General features: G+C 45.7%; 1 protein-coding gene across 2 annotated transcripts in view; it reads left to right on the top strand.

Moving 5' to 3' along the window:
* ERI1 (exoribonuclease 1) overlaps positions 1 to 17,713 on the top strand; it is a 91,481-nt gene that overhangs the window by 46,575 nt on the left and 27,193 nt on the right. For both annotated transcript variants that reach the window (XM_033916108.1, XM_033916118.1), the window contains exon 5: positions 14,468 to 14,577. In XM_033916108.1, coding sequence (XP_033771999.1) covers positions 14,468 to 14,577 — 110 coding nt within the window. The remainder of the gene's footprint in view (positions 1 to 14,467; positions 14,578 to 17,713) is intronic.

Here is a 17,713-nt window from a genome sequence, read left to right on the forward strand (position 1 = left end):
TTACTACTGAAAAATGTAAGTGCAACTCTTACTTGATAAAACTTATATTATAAATTATTTAAGTAAAAACGACATTTCAACACGCTGGTTAACTTTAAAGCAGCTCAAATATTCAATCAGACGCTCTCACAAGTCTCTTAACAGGAGAAACGCCGACAAACAGCTGATTTTAAAGAACTGAGTGTCAAAACGTGGTGACATCCAGTCTACCCTTCCTATCAACTCAAAGAATACACTTATTCAAAAACAGAAAGACTAAGAGAAGCTAAAAAATGAATGGATGAGAAAAAAACCTGATCATAGAGTTCATAAAGAACTCATTACTTGGAAAAATGATCTCAAAAGGTGCAAAAGTAAAGACGTCAATACTCTATTTTCTACACAGTACTGCCACCTAGGGGCAATCAATCGGAACTGATTTTCAAAATACTACAGAAAGGCTTACCATTCAAGCTCACTATTTAACCCAGCAGGGATTAAAGTGTGCAACTTAAAAATCCAACGTTGCTCTTTGTTCCACTGATCGCAATAATCTTTTAATATGACAGTTAACATCCTAAACATCTGCATAATAATATTCCAGTAGGATAGTTTCTGTGTTTGCGCAGGATCTGTTCCTCTAAACAGGACTGTTAAGTGAAAGCAGAAGAAATGAAGGTGAGATTTTTGGCTTATGGGTATCCACAGTCCACAGTGAAAAAAGCATATAAAGGGGCATTATATGCTCAACATGATACGTTGTTGAAACCTGCAGTTAAATCTACTGATTCATCAGTAGTATGTGTGTTACCATACTCGCTCATTTAAGATCAAGCACATTATAAAATCACATTGGAACGTATTGCAGTACCATCCTGTTTTTCAGGAATTTCCCTGTTTTGCTTTCTCTAAAGCACAGTTCTTCAACCGCCGGTCCGTGAACCGGTGTCGGTCCGCAAAAAAATCATGCCAGTCCGCAAAGGATTCAGGACCCCGCCGCAGCAAAAGGTGCCGGCGTCAGCTGACGTGCAACTTCCTGTTGCCGTCGCTATGCCGGCACTCCTGCCTGCCACCACCGACTCCTGCCGCATATGTCTCCGCACCCCTAGAAAAGCAGCGGCGGGTCTGTGTGCTTTTAACTTCGGCACACAGCTGCCCCTAGGCAGTATTTTAGCGCGGTTTAATGAGGCAGCCTCGGGGCCTTTGGTAGGCCGGCCCACATCGCATCATCGAAGCGGGCCGGCCTACCAAAGGCCCCAAGGCTGCCTCATGAAACCGCGCTAAAGTACTGCTTAGGGGCAGCTGTGTGCCGAAGTTAAAAGCACACAGAGCTGCCGCTAGCCTACATAGAGGAAACATTTGCTGGAGAGGGAAGGAGGGAAGGGAGTAGAGGTGCTCCTGGACAAGGGAGGGGAAGGGGCTACTGCTGGCAGGGGAGAAGGGAAGGGATGAGAATTACTGTTGGATAAGGGGAGGAGGAAAGGGAGAAGGGGTATTCCTGAACAAGGGAGGGGAAGGGGCTACTGCTGACAGGGGAGAAGAGGAAGGGAAGAGAGTTACTATTGGATAAGGGGAGGAAGAAAGGGAGAAGGTACTGCTGGACAAGGGAGGAGGAACATTGGAAGGAAACAGCTGGCAGGGAGATTAGAGGAGGGGAAGGAGTCAGGATGGAATGGAGAGATCAGATGAGGGAAAGGGGAGAGACAGAGGAATGACAAGGTAGAGAGAGATTCATGCTGGGAAGGGGGCTCAGATGAAAAATAAGGAAAGAGGGACAAAGATGCTAGATCTGGTGTAGGAGAGAGGGGCATAGAAAGAACGCAGATACCATATGGGAGGGGGAGGGGTAGAGGGCAGACAGTGGATGGAAGAGGCAGATGCTGGATTGAAGAGACAGAGAGCAGACGCTGGATGGAAGAGAGTGAAAAGACGATGAAAGCAGAAACCAGAGACGACAAAAGGTAGAAAAAAATAATTTTATTTCTATCTTGTGATTAGAATATATCAGATTTAAAATATGTATCCTGCTAGAGCTGATGTTAGACATAACTGGGGAGTGCAAAGCCCAGGCAGTGTGTCTTTAGCTTCCATCTGGCTTAGGGCTCTCTCTGACTAGGAGGCAGTTGCCCTCCCCCTAACACCATTCCTGCCATGTGTGACTGCGGTATTCTGTTAGCATGATATTTGTGTAGCATTCTGTAATAATTTGGCTTATTCAGTTTTCTTGATAGTAGAGGGGATATATGTGAAGGGGAGGGGAGATGGGAGTTTTGTTGATCCTTGCCCTGTATTATTTATATTTATAAAATGACAATTGTACAGAATATTGTTTTTTTTATACTTTAATAAAATATTTTCAATATAAAATCATAACTATTTGAGGCTTGTGCGGATGGGATCAGATGGTTAACGGGACCGAGCTCGCGAGGACAGGGCGGCAATGGGGATTTTAAAAATTTCAGTCTTATTAGTTTGCCGGTCCACAAAATAATTATTTTATTTTCGCCGGTCCATAGGTGTAAAAAGGTTGAAGAACACTGCTCTAAAGGATGCAATATGCGTAATTATTTAATGAGAACCCAATTCCAATCCACTGATTTAAGTTCTTAGATCTTCTATGCAGAGCCACGTTATATGTGACAAATGTAAAATTTGCAGGCACAGTGTCCCATTGGAAGATCTATGGGTATTACATAAAAAATATGCTTTTGACTGTACTACCAGTGGATTCATTTACATAATACAATGTCCCTGTCCAAAATTTTATGTAGAGCACACGATGAGGACTATACGTTAACGTATAACAGAACATTTAAGTAGAATTAGAACTGAAGTCCTGTCAGCATCTTTAGTCCAACACTGGATAGATCTACAACATCCGATTGAATCCCTTTTATTTTCAGTATTTACCATGTTTGCCACAGGGTGGTAATCTAGCACAGATTTTGTGCAACATTGGATTTTTAAGTTGCATACTTTAATCCCTGTTGGGTTAAATAGTGAGCTTGAATGGCAAGCCTTTCTGTAGTACAGTATTTTGAAAATCAGTTCCAATTGATTGCCACTAGGTGGCAGTACTGTGTAGAAAATAAAGTATTGACTTTTTTACTATATGCTCTAGTCGCCACGTGTTCCAGCTATTGGCCACTAGATGGCAGTAATGTGCAGAAAATAGAGTACTGACTTTTTTACTTTTGTACCTTTTAAGATCATTTTTCAAGTACAGTGGAACCTTGCTTTACGAGCATAATTCGCTCCAGAAGCATGCCCTTTAAACCAAATTGCTCGTATATCAAAGCGAGTTTCCCCATAGGAAGTAAGGGAAACTCGCTTGATTCATTCTCCCCTCCCCCGAGGCCACCGATGCTGCTCCACCTTACACCCCACCGCCATTGCCCCCCGCTTGTGAACTCCCCCGCGATCCGGCATCCCCCACCCACCCAAACACAATCCCTTACCGCGATCTGGCACTGGCACCAGTACCAACGCACCGGACGTGCCGGTGCCTGAAGATCCTGCTTGTTTTTGAATGTGTGTCCTTTGAGTTGTAAGGAAGGGTAGACTGGACGTCAACCATGTTTTGAAGTTTTGACACTCAGTTCTTTAAAATCAGCTGTTTGTCGCCGTTTCTCCTGTTAAGAGACTTGTGAGAGTGTCTGATTGAATATTTTAGGTACTTTAAAGGTAACCAGCGTGTTGAAATGCCGTTTTTACGTAAATAATTTATAATATAAGTTTTATCAAGTAAGAGTTGTGCTTGCATTTTTCAGTAGTAACACGTTTTTCATTTCTTATTTAGCTAAGAACATAAGAATTGCTACTGTTGGGTCAGACCAGTGGTCCATCGTGCCCAGCAGTCCGCTCACATGGTATACCTTGGTCAAAGACCAGTGCCCTAACTGAGACTAGCCCTACCTGCATATGTTCTGGTTCAATAGGCACTTGTCTACTTTGTCTTGAATCCCTGGAGGGTATTTTCCCCTTCCCTCCCTCCTCCCAGTGGTCTAACATTTCTCCCTCCTTTCCACCAGTCCAACATTTCTTTCTCTCTTCCTCCTGCATGCTGCTTCTCTTCTGGTTCTCCTTCCCTCCCCCAACCAACTTCTCTCCATGAGTCCAACTTTACACTCTCTGCCCTCTCCCACTTCCCCCAAGTGTGAGATTTCTCCTTTCCTCCTTTCTGTCCTCCCCATCCATCTCACCCTCTCCATGAGTCCAACATTTTCTGCCTCCTGCACACTTATACTCTCTCATTCACTCACTCTTTCTTTTTCTCTCTCCTTGCCTCTTCCCTCGAGTGACATCCCCACCCCAACATGCTCTCTCCCTATGCACCATTTCTCTCTCTCCTCCACCCCATTTCCATTTCTCCCTCTCTCATCACTGTCCTCCTGCAACAATTTTCTTTCCTTCCCTCCCCAACCCCACTCAACTAATATGATCTCTCTCCATGCACCATCTCACCCTCCCCTCCAGTATGCAGCACCTTTCCTTTCCCTCTCCTTCTGCAAGGTCCAGAAGCACCTCTTCTCCATTTCCTTTCTCTCCCTCCTGTCCAGCAGCACCTGTCCCTCTCCCTATGTCCAACAGTACCTCTCTTCCCTTCCTTTTCCTTCCTCCCCTGTCCAGCAGTACCCCTTCTCCCTTCTCTTTCCCTCCTCCCCTGTCCAGCAGTACCCCTTCTCCCTTCTCTTTCCCTCCTCCCCTGTCCAGCAGTACCTCTCCTCTCTCTAGCGGCAGCTCACTGTGCTTTTAACTTTCCCCACACAGTTGCCACTAGCATTAGTTTAGACGCGGTTCCATCAGGCAGCCTCGGGGCCTTTGCTAGGCCATCCTGCATCTGACAAAAGAGGAAGTTACATCATCGAAGCGGATCGGCCTAGCAAGGGCCCCGAGGCTGCCTGATGGAACCGCATCTAAAGTAATGCTAGCGGCAGCTGTGTGGCAAAGTTAAATGCACACTGAGCTGCCGCTGCTGGTGTGGAGATGGGGAGAGAAGATGAGGAAGGCAAAAGTCCCGAAAGATATGCAACGGCAGCAGGAAGTCGCTAGACATACAGCACTGGCGCTGTACTGTGTGTTGAGAACCTCTGGCCCTACAGGTCGTGCCTCTCGTGGCGAGAGGCACGTTATATAAGCAAGTCAGCTAGCCGACGCCTCTCTTCCTTCTCAGTGTGCCACGGCACACTTGGAATCTCAGGAGGCACACTATTGTGCCGTGGCACACAGTTTGCGATATACTGACCTACTGCCTAGTTTATGACACTTTTTTACCTTGAAATTTTTTGTCCATACAAAACTTGAATATTGAGGAAGAAATTAAGAGTTTTACCTACTGTGGGGAATTTCTGTATATAACTGGGGGAGGGTTGAAGTTCCATTGGATAGTTATAAGCATGTGTATTGTACTCACTAAACAAATGAGTGTTTGAAATAAAGGGGAAGAAACATTTATCATAGTGGGCTTCCTCGTTGTAAGGTGTGGAATTCTAAAAAGCCATGTGTTTGCAAACCTTACCTGAAGAAGCCTAAGTGGGAACTTTGTTGCAAAGTTGCACTAGCTTGATTAGATCATTTGTAGAATGCTAAAAGGAAAATATTAACAAGCATACTGTCATTCATTTGGGTTGTTCCTCTGCCTTGCTTCTTTAAATGCAGAGAGAGATGAATGTTTGAGATACTGGCTTGCTAGTTCATGGGTGATGGTTGATATGAGGTCCATCTTAGCTCTGCTTATTGTTCAAACACATGAATAGTAACGGACTAGGAGGTATGATAGAAAACATACCATATGTATTCTAATATAAACCAAAGTAACCTTCCCTCCCCCCCAAAAAAAAGGAGGAAAAAAGGTTGACATGGGGCTCTGTACCCTTTCCCCCCCTCCCTCCCGATGCCGGTTGGTGAGGATGCATCTGTTGTGCATATATTTCATCGAGAAGAGTTGCATGAGCTCATTTTTCAGGTGTCTTCAGTTTTACTCTTTGAAGAGGAAGCTAAGGACCCCCCTCGTGTGGTGGACCCTCTTAGAGGGATCCAGTCAGCATCCCGCTCTTTCCCTATGAATTCCTGATGGTGATAGAGAAACCTTTAAGTCTCCTGTTGTGGATGCGGCGATCTTGACTATTGGAAGGCAACTTGGCCTTGAGAAACCCTTAGGAACCGTAAGATGAAAGCTCTACTTAAATGTAGTTTTGATTTGGCAGGCTGTCCAGGTGGTGATTTGTGGCAGTCTAGTAGCCTGGGCTTCCTTCCGGTAGTCTGAGAAAGTTCTTGACCGTGAAACAGCTGACTGGTCCTTAGTGGATCAGGACATTGCTAAGATTGAGCTGGGAGCTTCTTATGTCTCTGATGCCATGTATGATCTGTTGTGCGCCTCAGCTCGGTGTAGCGACCCTCTGTACCCTGTGGCTTCGGGGTTGTTCGGTAGTGCTGCCTGATTCACCGATTCGAATTGATTCACCAATTCACTTTGGTGAATTGCTTCAAATCGATTTGTTTCCTTAAAAAAATGGACTCACCGATTCACTGAGTCCTGAGTCACTTCTGGGTCTAAAGCAGCAGCAGTGGTGAACAGGCTGCTCCTGCCTTGCCTGCCGGGGCCTTCCCTCTGCCACATCACTGATGACATCACTGATGATGCGGTGGAGAGAAGCCCTAGTGGGCAGGCTGCGAGCAGCCTGTTTATTGCTACCTTTTTAGGAGGTCCAAAAGTTGCTGCACAGGGGATGGGAGAAATGGAATTTCCTTTTCACCCACTGAGTCAGCATTGAATTTCGTCGCAGTATCTGCAGCATTTCCCATATATTGCCTGCCACTGATATGGAAGTCTATCTGCAGCAGAGGGAAGACTTCTGGGTTAGTGGCAGGCAGCATGTGAGAGATTGCTGATACCGCGACCCGAAGAAGCAAGCCTTGGAGTACAGGGAAGGAGAGGAAGGAAATCTGATGGCACAGTGAGAGGGAAGAGGTAAGAGGAAGAAAATCTGATGGCATAGGGGGAGGGGAGGGTGAGAAGAAGGAAAGATGGGGGAGTAGAGGGAGAAATGCATGGTGAGGGGAGAAGATGAAATTGCAAATAATGGAGGGGAAGAAGGGAGAGATGGTGCATGGAGGGGGTTAGAGAGATTTGACGCAGGGCCCAAGGAAGGGAGAGGGAGAGGTGTTGGATATGGGGGTAGATGCGAGGGGAAAAGAGACACACAGGAGGTGGAAGGGGAGAAGGAGGGAGATGTTGGATCCAGGAGCAGAATGAAGTGATGGAGTGATGCCTGGAAATGGGAGTGAGAGAAGAGAGTGGGAGAAATGCTAGACCATGGGAGAGAGTGTAGCAGGGAAGAGATAGGAAGATGTTAGGCTAGGAGGGTGGGGAGGAGATGCTGGGCTATAAGGATGTTGGGCTTGCAACAGTGCCTTGTACCTTCACCAAAGTGATGGTCATAGTGGCAGCACATTTGTGCACCCCTATCTGGACACCCCTATCTGGACAGCTGGCTAATCAGAGCCTCATCCATGTCCGAGGGGAAGTCGGCAGTGGGCTAGGTTTGGTAATCAGTTTTTGGAAATACCACCTGGAGCCAACCCAATTCCTGGAATACATGGGAGTCATCTTTGACATGGCACAGGGCTGTGTTTTTCTTTCAGAGCCATGCAAATAGAAGCTGTGGCGTCAGATTTTGGAGCTTTTGGTGAAGCTAAATCTCGCAGCTTGGCATTGTCTACAGGTGCTGGGATATATGGTGGAATCATTGGGCAAAAACTCACCTATGGCTACTTCAGGAAGTGTTATTATCCCATTGTTTCCATCAGACTGATCCTCTCACCATGCCACTAGTCTGGACAGCAGAAGTGAGCTGGAGTCTATGCTAATGGCTCCATCTGGAATTGCTTTCCAAGGACATGCCTCGCCACATCTCATCTTGGGTGATACGACAGATGCCAGTCTTTATGGCTGGGGAAGCAATTATGAGGGATGTCCTGTTCGGGTGGTGGTTGCCTTCTCAGAGGAAGCGGTCGATTAAATGGCTGGAGCTACGAGCCATCCGTTTAGCGCTCCAGAGTCTAGAAACCTCCCAGGAGGGCAAAGCGGTCAGGGTCTTTTCAGACAATGCCAGTCTTTATGGCTGGGGAGGCCATTGTGAGGGATGTCCTGTTTGGGTGATGGTCACCTTCTCAGAGGAAGCGGTTGATCAAATGGTTGGAGCAACGAGCCATCCGTCTAGCGCTCCAGAGTCTAGAAACCCCCCGGGAAGGCAAAGCAGTCAGAGTCGTTTCGGACAATGCCACAGAAGTGGGCTATGTTAATCAGCAGGAGGCAGCAAAAGCACTCCCTTTAGACTGGAAGTCTGCTTGTTGTTTCAGTGGGCAGAGGTTCATTTTCAAGCTATCTCGGCCACTCGTGGCGAGAGTAGACAGTGTGTGACTACTTGAGTGGACAGACCTTGGACTCCAGAGAATGGTCTTTGTCGCAAAGAGAATTTGACGCAATCTTATGTTGATGGGGGCTGTCCAACTTTCGATCTGATTTCAACGGTGGCCAACAAGAAGGTGTCGCAGTTCAGCCGAAGGTATGAGCCCAGAAGCATCAGCACGGATGTGTGTGTTCAGGCAGTTGGATGCAGGTCTGCTGTATATGTTTCCACCTTGGCTAATAATAGGCCAGGTCATTTGAAAGAATAACAACTTATCCAAGTCTTGTAATCCTGGTCACTCCAGATTGGCCATGGCAGCTGTGGTATGTGGATTTAGTGCAGAGTCATAAGCTTCCCCTTCATCCAAATTTCTTTCACAGGGCCCAGCGTGGAATATCAACATAGTTCTCAGAGCCCTCTGTTGAGCTCTATATAAGCCTTTATAGAGGGCATTGTTTATGGACCTCACAGTGAAGATGGTATTTTTGGTGGCCATAGTTTTGGCAGAAAGGATTTTGGAACTTCAGGCTTTGTCCTATTGGGAGCCATTTCTCTGATTTATTGAAATTAGGTATCGTTGCATATGGTGCCTTACTTTTTGCCAAAAGTAGTCTGTCTTTCATGTTGATCACGAGATCTGTCTGAAACATAGAAACAGGATGGCAGATAAAGGCCAAATGACTCATCCAGTCTGCCTATCCACAGCATCAACTACTATCTCCACTCCTTGAGAGATCCCACTTGCCTGCCTCACGCTTTCTTGAATTCAGAAAGTCCTGACCTCTACCAGAAGACTATTCCACGCATCTACCACCCTTTCTGTGAAAATAAGTATTTCCTTATTACTCCTGAGCCTATCACCTCTTAATTTCATCCTATGCCCTCTCATTTTGGAGCTTCCTTTCAAATGAGAGAGACTCGCCTCGCGCATTTATGCCACATAGGTATTTAAATGTCTCTCAAATAAAAAGGGAGCTCACAAAATATCACTATAAGCCTGTGTACAGATTAACTCTTGGTACTTTCACAAACCTTCCCGGAGAGCGCGGGAACTCGAAGGCCTTGAGCATGCGCAGATGCTCAAGGCCCAGCAAAAAGAAGGAGGCAGATCTTTGGGCACTGGACCGGCATGTCCTGTGCATTGGTGCCGGTGCCAGATGGGGGGTAAACGATGTGTTCGGGTGGGTGGATGGGTGCGGGGGGTGGGATGTCGGGGGGTGATGCTAGCGAGGGGGATGCCGGATTGCCGGGGGGGGGGGGTCGCTCGTACATCGAAGTAAGCTCGGTTTCCGAGGCGCCGATTTTGCTAATGTTTTGCTCGTCTTACAAAACACTCGCAAACCGATGCACTCGTAAACCGAGGTACCACTGTGTGTGTGTGTGTGTGTGTATGTGTATATATATATATATATATATATATATACACACACACTAGTTTTTTAGCCCATTATATTAACGGGTGGTCTGGCTGGCTCCCCCACCAAAGCCCTTCGCGGCGGCAGCCCCTCCCGCATCCCAAGCCTCTCCGAAGGCCGGCTCCAAAGAAAATGCTACCCCTCTGTCCAAAGCCGCGGCGGCAGACTCCCTCAAGAGGCGCACCAGCGTCGGAAGCCTTGTCTCTGACATTGTGACGACAGAGAGGTGTCCGACGCTGGTGCGGCTCCCGAGAGAAGCCGCCGCCCCAAACAGAAAAACAACATCTCCATGGGAGCCAGCCCCGGACACAGGAAGTCTCTCCTGGGCCGCCGCGGCCTCCTCCCGGAAGCCGCCGCTCCGTACTGCCTTTAGAAACTTTGGCCAGTAGGGCCGTATTGTGAGGTGGAGAGCAGGGAAGGGCGCGCATGCGCACTTGTCTTGCCACATCCCGACAGAAAAGGGATCAGGGAACACGTGAGGCAAGTGCGCATGCGCGGCTAGCATTTTATTATTTTATATATATATATATATATATATATATATATATATATATATATATATATATATATATATATATAGTAAAACCTTGGATTGCAAGTAAATTGGTTTGCAAGTGTTTTGCAAGACAAGCAAAACATTTTATTAAATTTTAACTTGATATACAAGCATTGTCTTGCAATACAAGTACATACCACATCAGTTCTTCTCTCTCTGACACTGCAAGCATGTAATGACTTCTAAACAAGCAATGTCTTGCAATATGAGTACATACAGTATACACGCGTCGCATCATCACAACTGAGCTGATGATTCTTCCCTCTCTGATGCTGCAGGAGTGTAGTGACTGTTCTAAACAAGCGAGGTCTTGCAATACAAGTACATACAGTATTTTGCATTAAAGTTTTGGGTTGTGGAACGAATCGTCTGAGTTTCCATTATTTCCTATGGGGAAATTCGCTTTGATATACAAGTGCTTTGGATTACAAGCATGCTTCTGGAACGAATTATGCTCGCAAACCAAGGTCTTACTGTATAATGTATGTGTGATATATATATATAGATAGATAGATAGATAGATAGATAGATAGATATAAGATAGATATATATTTCTATATATATTGCACAGACCACCATCCTCTGTGCTCAAAACTTATAAAAGCAAACATAGGTTGTCCACTGCACTTTCACAGTCCCTGTAACCGCCTTGGAAACAATGTTGCTGTAAGTATATACTAATCAGTTAAGCACCTTTGAAACAGTTATTACATTGTAACTTCTATCATATTCTCTGCTTAGCTTTGTTGCTTTCATCGATGCTGCACCTTGCTGCTTTTTTTTTTTCCAAAACAGTTTATTAAACGATAAAGTCCAAACAAACAGAGCAGGTGATAACAGCATTTTCAGTATACAGTATACAAAACCCCCCCCACAACAAACCACCCGAACGGGCAGAGACCGGTAGAGTCCGGGTTGGGTTCTTGTACCCAGACTCGGCCAAGGCTCACCCAACAGGAGAAACCTCCCCACCCTCCCCCCACTACCTCTCCATCCCTTTCTCCCCCCTTAACCCACTGGCAACACGGTTACCACTGGCTTTTAACCAACACCTTAAGTCATCGTGCAGTGCAGCTTTTCCTAGCCTACCCCACTCTGCTTGAGTTTTGTTGTTAATTGCTTTGTCAGGAGAGGAAATGAAAATTGGTCTGTGTTGCTTGTTATTATTGCGATATTGGATTGAATATTTTGACCAATAAACAGTTTTTTGAACATAAAACATATAGTTTGTATGATTAAAGACTGGGAAGCTTTGTGAAAATAGCAAGATCTAAATGTCTGTATCATATCTCCCCTCTCCTGCCTTTCCTGCAAAGTATACGTATCGAGATCTTTAAGTTTGTCCCCAAACGCCGTATGACAAAGACCATCAACCATTTTAGTAGCTTTCCTCTTGACCGACTCCATCCTCTTTATATCTTTTTGAAAGTGTGGTCTCCAGAATTGTACACAATATTCTAATTGAGGTCGCACCAGAATCTTATACGGGGGCAGCTCTAGCAGTGAAGCCAATGCCGGACAGACTTCTATGGTCTGGGTCCAGTATAATAATAATAATAGCATTATTTATATCTCGTCATACCTTTTCAGTTCAAGATGGTGTACAACAAGAGTTACAACATCAGTTAGAATTGGGAAGAGGTAGAAGACAGTTTAGTAAACAGGTTGGTAAGGGGAGGGAGCTTGTAAGATGGGTGAGGGGTGAGCAGGATTGAAGGTTAGATAAATTTGTCGAATAGGTGGGGTTTTAGTGATTTTCTGAATGAATGGTATGTTGGTGCGTTTAGGATTAGGTTGGTTTATTGGTGTGTTCAGTATGTGATAAGACAGATTGGGGTAGGCTGGAGTTACCTTGGGCAGTGACTCCAGAGTGGAGCACTGTGGCTAATGCCAACTAGACTTCTAGGGCCTGTGTCGCGTGTGCTGCATTATGAATCAAGAGCAAGAAAGCACTTTTTTAACCACATTCATTTAGTCTGAGTACAGGTCTTGGGGAGAGGGGAAAAACATTTTATAGTGGAACTTAGCAAGTAAAATGAATAATTACTGGCTTGCTCGTTTAACATTGCCTCAAAAATGAATGTGACTATTGGGCAGACTGGATGGACCACACAGGTCTTTATTTGCCATAATCTGTTAAGTTACTATGTTAGATAGCTATACTAAAGGTTAAACAGCAATGGGGCCAAAGGAACTCTGGGAGGTTCTGGTAACTCCTCTAGCTGACTTTTTCACTGCTTGAGTTGAGAGTAGTCCCTTTACATAAAAGTGGGAGTAGGGAAGAGTTGGGAACTGCAGGCTGGTTAGTCTTACCTCAGTGGTGTGAGTAAATTAATGGAAATGTTTCTAAACAGAGGCTAGAGAGGTTTCTGGAATCAAAGTGGATTACAAGACTCAAGGCACTGTGGTTTTACTAGAGGAAGATCTTGTCAGACTAATCTGATTAACTTCTTTGGGTGACCAAACAGTTGGATTTAGGGGGAGTGCTGGATGTGGTATACTTAGATTTCAGTAAAGCCTTTTGACATGGTTCTGCATAAGTGATTGATAAACTGAGTAACCTCTATCTCATCCAAAAAGTCACTAACTGGATTAGAAACTGGTTAAGTGCTAGAAGGTAAATGGAGTTTATTCAGAGGAGGAGCATGTTACCAGTTGTGTACCATAGAGATCGGTCCTTGACATGGCTCTTTTTAATATTGCAGAAGGGCCATCATGTAAGGTTTGCTTTTTTGCAGACAATGCAAAACTCTGTAATAGGGTAATTATCACTATTGGTGTGCATGAGAAGGGATCTAGCTAAACTTGAAAAATGGTCCAGAAATTGGCAGCTAAAATTTAATGTTAAAATGTGGGGTTATGCACTTGGGCTACATCAACCCGAGGAAGCAGTACCATTTAGGAGAAGTACTCCTGTGGTTGAAAGAAGGAGACTTGTGGGTGATTGTTTCTGAAGATCTTAAAGTAGCCAAACAGGTGGAAAGGACAATGTCTAAGCCAAAAGGATGCTTGGGTGCACAGGGAAAAAAAATATCCAGCAGGAAAAAGGAGGTGATATGGCCTCTGTATAAATCTCTGGTGAGGCCCTATTTAGTATACTATGTGCAGTTCTGGAGACTGCATCCTCAAAGATATGACCAGGATGGAGTTGGTCCAGTGGGGGTAGCTACTAAATGGTCTGTGGTCTTCATCATAAGGCATATAGAGATAGACTCATAGACCTCAGTATGTATACTTTAGAAGAAAGTTGAGAGAGAGGAGATGATTGATGCATTTAAATATCTCCATGGCATAAACGCATAGGAGGTCTCTTTCACCTGCAAGGAAGCTCTGGAATGAGAGGGCATAAGATGAAGTTGAAAGGGGATATCCTCAGAAGTAAACCGAGGAAATACTTCTTCATAGAAAGGGTGGTGGATACTTGGAACAATCTTCTGGTGGTGGTACTTGAGATGGGGTATATTTGAATTTGAGAAATTATGGGACGGGCATGTGGGATCTCTTAGGAGGAGGAAGAGGATAGCGGATGATTTGAATGGCAGACTGGATGGGCTATGTGGCCTTTATTTGCCATAATTTTCTATGTTTCTATAGAGGGTACTCTACTTCTCATGTATCTGGACTGAAGGAGAAATTAGGTCTTACATACTAATTTTCTTTCCTTTTAGTTCCTTCAGACCAATCCAGAGCCTACCCAGGATCAGTTTTGGTAGATATCTAGGGCAAAGCATGAGCAAGAGTTATGCAGCAAGAGGTCGTATATATTTTTTCTCAAATGATGGTTTATGAGTTTTTGTTGCTAATTGTTCTCTGGTTTGGGGAGTGTGAGGTGTTCAAAGGGTATTATATGCTTTGGTATGAAAATACCGACTGGTTGTGAGCTACATAGGAAACGTTTATAGCAGGTTATGAAGCCAGTGGTTCTTGGTCTCTGCTTGTAGGTGTGCATAACCCAAGTGTTAGGACTAGTTTGGAGGGACCAAAAGAAAGGAAATTAGCAAGTAAAATATTTCTCTGTTACCTTACTATAAAATTTTAATGTTTGCAAAAACTGTTGTTTTACTTTTTTTACTTGTTTTACTTTTTTTGTTTTACTTCATGCACAGGACCTTGTAGATAAGGCTGACACATTTCCTCAGGTGCTTCAAAAAGCTGTCGATTGGATGAGACAAAAAGAACTGGGAACAAAGTATAAATACTGCATTCTTACAGATGGGTATGTTTGCACAGAATGAAATGAATTGTATTGCACTACTCTTTTTATGCACTGTCATCATCATCTAGTTAGCTTTAGCAGAATTTGAGGCAAAAATAAAGTCCAGAAATCTGAAATTAAGCCAAATAGCAGAGTTATAGAGAGAAGTTATATCTAACTGCTACTGCAATATGCTTTGTTCTGAGAGATTCAAAAACAAGAAATGGATTAAGCAGGATAGTTTCTTCAATACATGAAGGATTACAGTTGTTCACAAGTGGGTAACGATGTCCAAAGCTTTAGCTAGGCACCACTGTGTGTATTTTTTTTTTTTTTTTATAATTCAAGAAGTCACAAAGTCCTTATTGAAGCACAAGAATAACAATGTACAAAATAAGCAAACGACTACCTTTCAATGTAAAACAGTATAAAGTTGTATCTAAACAGAAGAAAGGCTAAAAATATTTAGAAAATGAGACATCACATCACATAACCCCTCGTTTTAATTTTGAGACAAGAGAAAATGAACACTAGGAAAAAATAAAGGAAGAACACAAGCTAAGAAACCTTTTTATAACTAAAAGAAGGTGTGCAATAATGTTTGTTGCCCATGTAGCTCAAGATTTGAACAGAACCCTAAATTATCCCAGGACAAGCAGGCAGCATATTCTCAACATGTGGGTGACATCATCAACGGAGCTCCCTAGCGGATGTTTTCGCAAGCAGACGTGCTCAAAGATCTTCAAGCTTGCGATTGGCCCTCGCATGCGTGCATGCCCCTCCCATCCTGCCTAGGGCATGCATCTCCTCAGCATGTCCTCAGTTCAGTGTTTTTCGTGGAGCCAAAAGCACTGCTCCCTTGCGCAATTTCATTGTCCCTCTTGCACCACAGCTTTCTTTATTATTTTCATTTAAGTCGCTGTGCTCGCATCTTTATTATTATTATTAATTTTTTTTTTTTCAGTTCGTGGATTTTGATCAGGTTCCCGGTCCTTGCCTGGCTTTGCGGGGCCGCAGCCGTAATTTTTCTTATGTCCCTGCTTCGTTCTGGATTTAAAAACTACTCAGTATAACTGGGTTATCTCCATCACCGATCCCCATCGTTGGTGTGTTGAGTGCCTGGGTGCAAAGCACCACGCCGAGTTGTGTCCCCGTTGTGCGACTCTAAAACTGCGGGCTCTTCGTCGAAGGGTGGCCAAGATTCTCCAACTCTTTGGCCCCGTGGATCCTGCAGGGCAGGCCTCGAGCTTGGCCTCGGCACCCTCGTTGGTCGTCTCGGCCTCAGCTCCCTCGTTGGGTACTTCGGCCTCAAAGTTCTCGGCCTCGAAGTCCCCATCGGCGTCGAAAGCTCCGGCCTCAGCCTCTTCTGCTGCTCCGGCATCGGGTAAGTCTCCTCTTTCCTCCTCAGATGTGCCGGCAAAGAAGCCTTCCTCTGAGTCTCAAGTTAGCGCCGCCTCATTGGCGTCTTCGAGACATCATTCTAAGCGTGCCTCCTCATGTAGGGAATACTGCCCCCGCAGGAGCACACTGCTGCACCTCCGACCCACCTTCCTTTGGTCTCGGTGCCTATGTTCGAGGACATGCTTAAGGCTATTATTGCCACGCAGTTTTCCTCGATGGTGAACCAACTAGTCCCGACCTCGACGCCTGTGGCCTCGGTCTCGACCCAGTCGCGGTCTGCCCAGCCTGAGTGTCCCCTCGTTTCTCGAGGCGTCGCCCGCAAGATTTGTCGGATTCCCTCGAGCGATTCTTCCTCATCTGAGGTGCCGAGGACTTTTCGGGGGTCCCAAACTTGGATCTTCAGTCCGACTCCCACTTTACCCAGGAATACCTGGCGGAACTGGGAGTTGACAATATGCCTCGTGAGGCACTTCGCCTAACTTTGCATCAGGTTCTTCGGCAGATGTTTCTCCAGAACCTGGAGACACCATATGCTGTCATTGCTATCCCCTCCAAGTTGGAGTCCCGTTACCGGACTACCCCGGTTAAGGGGTTTGAGGGTGCTCAGCTTTCCCACCAATTCTTGGTGGTTGGGCCTTCCTTGAAGAAATCTAATCCCTTGAAGGTCTATGCTGCCGTCCCCCCTGGCAGGGAGGGCCGTACGATGGACAAATTTGGTCGCCATCTTTACCAGAACTCGATGATGGCAAACCGTGTCCTTAACTACAGTTTCTTCTTCACGTCCTATCTTCGGTACTGTATTGATGCCCTCCGCCCATTCCGGGAGGTCATGCCTGAGCCTCGGGAGTTTAGTCTCCTCGTGGAGACCCTCTCCCAGCTCCGCCTGTATATGTTTCAGGCCTCTTACGACGCCTTTGAATTGTCCTTGAGAGTCGCAGCCTTTGCAATCACTATGCGTCGCCTCGCTTGGCTCCGGCTTGTGGATATGGATCCGAATCTACAGGATCGTCTTGCCAATCTCCCGTGTGTGGGTCATGAGCTCTTTGAGTCCATCAAGGCAGCCACGAGTGGTCCTTTGCGTCTCTGGTGAAACTTAAACCTAAGGCCCCTCCAGCTCACCAATATAAAATTCCTCTCCGTAGGTATGCACAGAAATCCACTCCTGTTTTCTACAGGCCTCCTTCGAAACGCCTCCGCAACAGCAGCAGCGTCAGGCTAAGGATCAGCCGTCGGCCCCAGCGAAGGCCAGGCCGTCTTTTTGACAATTCCAGTCCGGGCCTTTGGGCTCCCTTCCTCATGGAGCCTTCCCCCTTCCCCATCGGGGGTCGTCTCCAACATTTCTATGCCCAGTGGGAGATTCTTACCACCGACAGTTGGGTACTGTCTATCATCAAGGAAAGGGTACTCCCTCCACTTCAGTCGCTTACCCCCGGACTGCCTCAGTCTCAGCTTCCTCTCCTTCTGCAGAAAGCTCAGGCCCTTCTTCACCTTCGGGCGGTCGAGGAAGTTCACACGGAACAGTGGAACTCTGGATTTTATTCCCAGATTTATACTTTCTGGTACCCAAGAAGACGGGGGAGATCTGCGTCCGATCCTGAACCTCCGCGCTCTCAACAAGTTTCTGGTACGGGAATGATTCAGAATGCTCACCCTTCCCACGTATCCACTCTTGGACGAGGGGGACTGGCTGTGCTCACTGGACCTTAAGGAGGCGTACACGCACATTCCGATACACTCGGCCTCTCGCCGGTATTTG

Source organism: Geotrypetes seraphini, chromosome 1 (assembly GCF_902459505.1).
Source record: "Geotrypetes seraphini chromosome 1, aGeoSer1.1, whole genome shotgun sequence".
Lineage (NCBI taxonomy): Eukaryota > Metazoa > Chordata > Amphibia > Gymnophiona > Dermophiidae > Geotrypetes > Geotrypetes seraphini.